Here is a 9,448-nt window from a genome sequence, read left to right on the forward strand (position 1 = left end):
ATATTTTTCATTAGAATTTGCAAGCTAAATCCGCATTGATGGAAATTAATATGATTTTACAAGTACTAAAAAAAAGGTTGTCAATATCTTTCCACCTAGTACCTCTGCGACTTTCTCCACAATATAATATTTCACAATTTTAGTTCCTGTCGTCAACTATTGATTAGTTGAAACACATTTCCTACAAAAATACACTTTCAAACACAGAGCTTCAAGTTTACATGAGCGGCTGATAAGACTTCAGTTTTTTTATGAGGAGCGCTTTAAAAAGCAGACTAAAATTTAGAATTTTTTAAAGTTACAAAATCTATAGAAGAAAATTAGAGAAAGCCTACATCACAAACACAATATAGTTTAAGCTACAAGTTTCATTTCATTCTTCAAAGTTGGATGCAATAAACTAATGATTTGAGCTCAAAAATAGAGAAAAACCCTTTATTTTATTTTTAACTGCCAGATTTCTGTACTTTATTCTAAAATGCCAGAAATATTACTAGGCAAAATTTCATTCATTTTCATGAGTTCTTTATTTTTTTGATCAATCAAATCTTAAGACTGATTTTATCTTAAAATGCTAATATTTCAAGGAGAATCGGCCTTTTTCTTAGAGACTTTTGATAAAATCCTATCCTCAGAAAATATGCGTAAATTTTTCTGTGTAAATGTTGCAAAAAAAACAAAACAAGGTTTCCACAATGGACCACTAGACAAGGTACGAATTTAAGCATTCTGATACATGTTTCTTGATCAGAATTTCACGTATTCAGAACACGATTCGCGCAACAGACATTGATGAAACCAACTCCTAACGAAGATATTAACGTTTTTATTTCACATTGGTTACGGGGACTTTGAACTGCCCAATCACAAGATACTCAAAGCTCTATGTGAATCAAATCACGCACTACAACGGTTTCAGCAAGCTCCTCAATCGAGCAATGTTCATTTCCCATCATGTGTTGTTCAAACCACAAGAAATTTGCCGTAGCTGAGCCAAAGCGTCAAGATTGAGGTTGCCAGATTTTTATATGACTGTAATGATAACATCTAGCGCGCAATGTAAATCATGTAGAGCATTGAGTTTTTATGAGCTGGTGGTTTGAATTCACGCATTAAGAATCATTAAATATTTTCGTAAAGAGTTGATTTTGATAATTTTCGTTGTGCGTATCGTTTTTTACTTGCAGTTGTGATTGTGAATCATGTATCAGAATGCTGAAATTCGTAACTTGTTTAGTAGTTCATTTCTTTATTTTCCAATTCCCTGACTTTCACTGGCTTTTTCCTGGCTCTCTTAGTTTTTCCCCTGACTCCAAAATTTCCAAATTCCTTGACTTCCCTGGACCTTCAATCAAAACCTTCACTAAGATTTTTTTCCTCAGGAAAATGCTAACTTTTTCTATATAAAAAATTAGATTTCCCTGTTTTTCTCTTCAGTGTTTAAGGTACTTATTTACTTAACATGGGGCATGATAATAAAATTACGTACCTGCTTTGACAAAATTCTCCATCTTCGAAACCGAGAATTTGAAAGGCGACTCATAGAGATCTTTTTCTGAAGGCAACATTGTCTCGTTGGAGATGGGCGTGATGTGCTTCTGTTTTGGTAAGCCCACATCTCCGGTTTCTCTCCATCCGCTCACTCCCGTTGCATCAATGCTCAATTTTGTTGTCGATATTGTTGTATTCGAAAGAGAGAGTATCTTGCTCAGCGAAGGATTCTCCGTTGTATTTGATTCTGTTGCGTTCTCATTTATAATTATGTTCTGCTCAGGGACAATATCATCCGTTGAAGATGGCTCAATATTAATGACTTCTCCCCAACTATGAATTTAAAAACAATAGAATCAGTCATAAGAATATGAGAGAATTTATTGATGACAGAAAAAAAATGTTGATAATATGATTTTAGAAAAATAAGTTCGCAGAATTTTGAGAGAAATTTTTATTCTATTGATACAAGCTGATTTTGATCCTTTTTTGTTTCCTGTTGACGTACTTCTAGTTATCGGTCTAAATTTGATGGCATTCAACAAAAGAAAGCTGTCCACATCAGGGGTTTATAGAGATGAAATCTTCATTTTAACAGTGAATTTTCACGGACGACTGTGGTTTGAAGCCTCAGATTGAATGGAGTATGCCTCCAAAAGTTGCTATGTCTTCCAAGTTTTTGGTGGAAAATCCATTTTACACATCATTCTTATAATGCTGTAACTTAGGCAATTTTTTAATCAGAGATCTGCAGAAGATCTTTTTTCAAAGCAAAGGATTCCTCCTAGAACCCTGTGCAAAAATCAAGTTGATAGCTCTTCACATTCCCTCGAACACAGGAAATGTGCAGCACTTTAGAAACACTCTGTACACAATGCTCAATGGACCACAACCATAAAGGAACCAACTCAGAAAAGTCTAATATAAACCTTGAATAAGTCTACGGACTGTTTTCACACTCAAGGAGGTAACTATGTGATCCTTTTGCAAGTCCTGTTTCCTCCTTCTTTTTTCGGTTTAAATGAAATAAAATGGGGTAACACTTACTCATCATTTTGAAATTTTGCCAAAATGGTCTTTCCCAATATAGATGAAATATCTTCACGTTTTTCTCGCTTCAACCTCAATTCTCGCTCGTAGGAACTTTCGACTGTGTTTTCTTCGGCTCCATTCCGTAAAATCTCCACGCGTAGAATACCATCGCGAGGCCATGTATCACGGATATGACCAAGACAGTCAGTGGGGGTCCTTGAAAATGCTAGATGAATGTAAGCAAGAATGAAAAACGCAAAAACAGCCTGAAAGGAAAAGAACGTCAAAAAAAGAAATTAATAAGAGTAATGACTGGCAAACTACAAAAAATAAAAACAGAGCGGGAGAAGCATCTATCAGACCAAGAAAAAATCATTTTTGAACTTACATATTAATGGCTTAAGTGCGAAACCACATACATATAACTCCGTTGCAGTATTTCAAAATGTCTTTTTTGTTTTTGGAGGAGAAACAAACAAATATTATACCTACTTTGAAATGGGGAAAAAAACCAAGGAAGTCTTGGAGAAATTACATTGACTAGTTTTCTAAGGAACAATAAAGTATGACAGGAAGTCTGCAACATTGCAAATGGAGATACGTGATTTCACTATTCAGCTATTGATATTTGCTAATTATTTGCCTAAAAAAGTACCAAAAAGTAAGTTTCTAAAAAAGTAAAAAGTAGACTTACATGCTGTGCTGATCTTTACAAATGGAAAAAATTCCTGACTCCCAGCAAAATTCTTTGAATATTCCCTGACTTTCCACGGTTTTCTTAAATTCCCTTACTTTTCCATGTTTTTCCTGTTGTTTTCCACCCTTTTCAACCTTTGCTTTCGTTTATTTTAAAGCAATCAAGATTTTCCATCAAGAAGGTGACTATTACAGAATGAGCTTCAAAACCCTTAGTCCTTCGCCATATTTTGATAAACCATCTAATTTGCAATAATCTTTCAAACGATCAATTCTGTATGTTAAAAAGTCAGTTAGATTGAATTGATTCTGGCATACTGATATTTTACCCAGATAAATGCTCTTGTCGATGAATTAGATCAAAATAATTAACTCCAAATTTCCTTCACATTTGTGTTTTTGCTGAATAATGTAACAACTTGTTTAAAAGATAGGGGGGACTCGCTACAAGCACCTCTTTTCAAAGCTTACTAAACATAATGCTATTTGTTTTTTCCACCAGTTCTGACTTTCTCCAATTTTTTCCTTTCTTGTCAATCGGATCAGAACTGATCAGCAAGATTGTCTTTTAACAAATTTGGGCAGAACAGACAAGAAGCACAATCTAAGATCTTCACACGGCAAGTCTCTGAAGAATTGATAGTGCTTTTCATGATTGCTACACGACAATGCTAGCATGTGCTATCCATTCACAATTTATCAACGGTCATTGATAAATTTTCCAAACATTAAACCGGCAAGAGAGGATCAACATCACCAAATCGATCTTTGAAAAAATCAATGCTTTGAGCTGGATCATTGAATCTGAGGTTCTTGCTTGCTGATGCAAGTTGATTTCAGGGGATAAATTATCAGCCTGAGAATCTGAATCCCAAAGATTAAAATACACAGTTATTAATGATAAAGTTTGAAAACAATGAAAGTATCGATTTGGCAACACATTTTAATTCGATTAACTCAACAATCTTGCCAAATTTAATTTGGAGCCATATGTATTTTGAGGCTACACTGCCTCTTCATATGTGACAAGCTTACTCAGTAGTTGAAGCTCTTTCACCCTGAAGTGCACTCGTATTGCATCCCCTCTTGGAGCCTCAGTAACTTTATGAACTGTCTCTTCTGTTTCATTGGCTAGAATCGAGAATTTACATACCTTGACTAAAACGCAGAACTCCAAAAACCTACGAGCAGGTTTTGGAAAAGTGCGAGAGTAGGTGAGCGCTATTTTTATGAATAAGGCGTGGAACAATCGATCACGAACATTGATCAAGGGATTGAAATTCCTCCCTCGATTATTGTTGTTCTCCGCTCCTCCTTGAGCTCCGTTTTGGAATTCTATAGGCATTTCTAGATTGTTCTACAATGGTTGAGGGTTGATGGAAGGAAGAAAATTTCTCGTTTTCTTTTTACGAGAAGGTGCCATAAATCCCAGCCAGGCGAGAATCTTCATGGTCGCCTAGCAGAGGCTGAAAAACAGAAATCAAGTTGATTAAGAAGAGACCTAAGAAAATAGGATTCTTCCTGAGTAAATACGATTTAATGAGATGCAGACTACAAGCTTGAGTGCAGTAAATCAAGCAGTAAATTTTGATGGTTAATCTATTAAACAAATCTTGAATGAACGAGAAATGAGTCGCATAATAAACTCAAACTTTCAAATTACCTTGATATTTAAAAAAAGAGATAAATTTGTTTCGGGAGCCTGACTGCTCCCATCTTCAGCAGGTGCCAACTGAGGCGCTCGCAGCGCACCCTTCTTTGTCTCTTTTTGTAAATGTCAAGGGAATTTGAAAATTTGAGTTTATAATGTGACTCATTTCTCGATCATCTTCATTTTCAAAGTTTTTAATCTCTCGTAAAAGTTAAAAAAAAAATACCTTCAAATACCTATTTTTGGTAATTAATCAGAAATATACTTTCAAAAAATATTTCATTTTTTTCTAAGGATTTTGGGAAGCAAAATCTTCAATAATGTAGCAAAGTTACTACAATCTTCAACCAGATTGATGAAGATGCTGGTCAAAAAGTAAGTGAAAACTGCCAGAAATTGGCCTAATATGTTCCCATAAGAAAAACACTGAAGTGTACATGATGCAGTGAAATTTTCTGTCAGAGAAAACAATGAGAAACTTCCAGGTATTTGAGACGAGCAAAGAGCGCAATACGCAGCAACAAAGTTGCCACCTTGCTAGTTGAATCAGAGTATCTTTGAATCAGAACAAGGGATCGGTATGGGAATTGTGGTATTGACTTCCATGCTTCAAGTATTGTCCACAGCAGCACTTAGATCAAGTTTTTCATTTTTAAAGATTTGAATCCTTAAAAAATAGTTTGGAAAAGTAAAATAGAAATTGATTAAACTATCGATCTTTTGGGTATCACAAATCACCTTTTAAGTACAGGGGCGTTTATCTGTCATTTCAAATTTTAAAGAACAGAATTTTCATCTCATTGCTTAATAGAATCAGTGCAGTTTTTCTTCGTATTTTTCATCAAGGATACCTACTACTAAGGTGCATTATCAATGCTGAAACTGCAGGGATGCATATTGATGGTGTAAGTCCGCAACCACGTATCTCCGTTGGCGATGTCACAGACTTCTTGTCATACTTTATTTTTTAAATAGATAAAGACTTAAGAGTAATGCTTCAAAATCGCCTTGATTTTTCTATTCTATGCGAAGAAAATCCTGCAAAAACTTCACGGAATGATATTGATTTGTTCTCCTTTAAAAAAGAAGAAGAAAGAAACGAAGATTTTCAAACACCGCAAACGAAATACATGGTTGCAGACTTACACCGTCTACTTCTTGTTTGAGGGTGTTTCAAAATCTCTGCTTTCATTTTCTTTTGTCAAAAGAGGACAGACCAACACCACTGCTTAAAAGTTTCAAAAGAAATTCTTCAGACAGAGAAAAAATTCAAGGAAGATTTAAAAAATGACATTGAGTTTTTTTCCCATTTGAAAAGCGAAGGATGATAGGGAATTCACAGCCCCACAATATGAGGAGTGTATTCCTACAGATTCACCATTGATGTTGAGGGAGTGCACGTAATTTCATGATTTAGTGTTCTGTTTAAATATACCATCTCTCTATAATTGTGTCATTTCGTCCAACTTGAGAAATTAGGATTACTTAGGTGCCAGAATTGCACAACTCTGGCAAGTGATTAATAAGTAAAAATTGCCTCTGAACTAAGACATATGTACCTTGTGGTTACTTCAGCATCACGACAACCTGAGAATGCTTCCACAATGGAGGCTGCTTCCGAAATGACACTGCAAGAGCTGTACAACGATTGCTGTTTTCAATTCAAAGTGGATGCAAAACTGGTTGAATGACTTCCCATCTCCTCAATCTAAAACGCAAAGCATAAGATAATTCGTTAGGCGCAGCTGTAAAACAGGACGCAGTGTTCACATTTTGCATTGATGAGTAAACTATTTCCTGAAAATAAAATACTATGCATAAAAGTCCAAGCAATAAAATTAAAAAATATGATACAAATTTGTCTCAGGTGTTTTAATTTTCATCGAACTATGTATTGAATCATCTTCGGAAAATGCTTTCCATCAGGATGAGAATTTTTAAAAATCGACCGTGAGTAAAAAATTCGAGATGATAAGTTAACTTAGCAATCCTCGATATGTAATGGTGTTTTAGTAAGGGCTGGTCCATCAGTAATTAAGAGTAATTAGCATAAATGTCGAGAGATTGGTATTCCTTTGGCGAAGTAATATTGGTAGAGGTGTTGTCAGCTAAGTTAGCACTTGGTTACATTCCGTTTGCAAGCAACCGCAATGCAATTGTTCATTAGAAATGGAGGACTAACCACTCTCATGCTCAGGTTGCAATTACGCCTTGATGGCTATTGGTTGATTGCATTGCGATCATTTGCAAGCGGAACATAAACAAGTACCAACTTAGCTGATGACACCTCTATGCAATGATTCTTGAGGTCTCTGAGACAGTAAATACTTTAGAAAGAATCTTCGCAGTATAAATCATAACATGACTGAGCTCCTTAGTTTGATTTGTGAGTCCCATCAATAACGCTCAAACTTTAACAACAATGTAGCATTAATGCGCGATGCAAAATGAACTGAGCTGAAGCGTCATTCAAAGTACAGACTGGCTCACAGAGCTCCTGCTTCAGAATCGAATGTTGTTGCAAATGTTCCGCTGCAACCTGCAATCATTCATTTAATAACCTGAGCTTACGAGCTGCATGGTAATTATTCATCAGATAAGAAGTATTAACAGATGTAGTCGAATTACTATTCGCGATAATGAATGATTCGGAAAGACTTGGAATAGGATTATCCCTGTTTTCAACACAGATGACAGAGCAAACATAACCTAAAAATTTTACTGTTGAGATAAGGAAAATGTAGATAAGATGATCCACATAAAACGCACGATTAATGCTAATAGTGAACATGACAAGAAATAGAGCAGCATTTCATATTGAGAGTACCACGATTTGAAAGGCTTTCAGGCCGTAAAAATGTAAATTTGAAATGGCGTAAGTGATGACAAGATTGTTGACGATTCATAACAGATTCCTCCTCACAATGGTTTGATAAATAAAGCAGATTGATAAGGTTGTCACCACACGAAATAAATACACAAACCTCACACTTAACATACCCAAATTCGCACGGAAATCGAAGGGCCTCGCGAACACTTCAATAAAAATAAAACGCACGATAAAAAAATTTTTCAATGTCAACCACTTACATACACATGCACATTGGCAAATTTTGAGGCACTTTTTCCGTCATTGAATTCTGACAACTCCACACTTGCTATCTCGTTCTTTGGTTCTTCGCTCGCAGAGAAAGAGGGAAAGGTGGTGACCTTTTTGTGTTTGTACTTGATGACGTTCAAAATGTAAATAAAAACACCCGAAAGAATCATAGAGTACATAGAGTCGTAATGTAAATGGGAGAGCTGGCGCCATGTTCTGCTCGACGAATTCCGAGCCCGGTGTGCGCCGAGTTCGGGTCGCTTTTTCGATACATTTTCGATCCAAAATGGCGGTGTGGAATACATGGTAATTCCTATCTCCGTTGTTGTTGTTGTTGTTGTCATCGGATGACCGGGTACCTGTGTATCGCAAACAATCGATTATGTATCGAAAAAGTGACCCGGCGTCACACAGGAGTCTCGGAATTCGGGACATGGAAAATGCTTAAAAGTGGCGCCAGCTCTCCCAATTACATTACGACTCTATGTACTCTATGGAAAGAATTGACGTTGTCAGATTGCGAAACAATCATGTCTCCGTACGAGAGGAGCCGTCCAAGTTATGACGTAACAAGATGGTGGCTAGATTCTTACGCTGCCGCGCTCCGTGCTTTCTGTATGCGCTTACATTTACTATATACATATGAACTTGATAGCCATGAAATAGCCCCGGCTCCTAGTTCCTAGTTCCATCCAACGGTCGTGTTCGGCAGACCACTCGTAAAATTGTACCGGGGAATTCCCATTTTTCTTTCGATGACCGTTTTTTCTTTATCGATTTTTCGACTCTTTTTTTATCATTTCATCTTTGAATGTCCATCAAAAAATTTTGTTGTGGGGAAGTAATACAAATAATACAATAGTCCAACTTATCCTCCATAGGAATTACCTAACTGGTACTGTGCGGCTACATATAATACCTACATGGGGCTCGAAAAATTCCTAAATCCCTGTGGGTGAGGGGGAGGGGGGCATTAATTGTTGAAAACGATTTTCCTGAGCAGCATGAAAATTAAGCGATTTTTACTGCTTTCTGAGTCCCAGGGCAAAAGACCAATAGCAACTTTCAGCAATTTTTCGGGAGAGGAGGACATCAACCCTCTTGGGCTGGAGGGGCAAGCCCCCTGGAACCCCCCATAGGTAACGCCCATGTAATGCCCATATACCATAGAGTACATAGAGTCGTAATGTAAATGGGAGAGCTGGCGCCATGTTCTGCTCGACGAATTCCGAACCCGGTGTGCGCCGAGTTCGGGTCGCTTTTTCGATACATTTTCGATCCAAAATGGCGGTGTGGAATACGTGGTAATTCCTATCTCCTTTGTTGTTATTGTTGTTGTCATCGGATGGCCGGGTACCCGTGTATCGCAAACAATCGATTATGTATCGAAAAAGTGACCCGGCGTCACACAGGAGTCTCGGAATTCGGGACATGGAAAATGCTTAAAAGTGGCGCCAGCTCTCCCAATTACATTACGA

General features: G+C 36.9%; 1 protein-coding gene across 5 annotated transcripts in view; it reads right to left on the reverse strand.

Annotated features, from left to right (window-relative positions):
* Positions 1-8,111, reverse strand: part of LOC109030888 (membralin) — a 113,718-nt gene extending 105,607 nt beyond the window's left edge. Inside the window, exons 1-5 of one of the 5 annotated variants that reach the window (XM_019042090.2) lie at positions 7,961-8,111; positions 6,430-6,578; positions 4,373-4,685; positions 2,539-2,789; positions 1,490-1,824 (exon numbers count right to left, since the gene is read on the reverse strand). In XM_019042090.2, the coding sequence (XP_018897635.2) occupies positions 1,490-1,824; positions 2,539-2,789; positions 4,373-4,564 (778 nt within the window). In that variant the 5' untranslated portion in view covers positions 4,565-4,685; positions 6,430-6,578; positions 7,961-8,111. The other 4 variants (XM_019042089.2, XM_072304907.1, XM_019042091.2 and 1 more) reach the window with 4 other exon arrangements.
* Positions 8,112-9,448: the final 1,337 nt, after the last annotated feature.

This window comes from Bemisia tabaci, chromosome 10, assembly GCF_918797505.1.
Source record: "Bemisia tabaci chromosome 10, PGI_BMITA_v3".
Taxonomy (NCBI): domain Eukaryota; kingdom Metazoa; phylum Arthropoda; class Insecta; order Hemiptera; family Aleyrodidae; genus Bemisia; species Bemisia tabaci.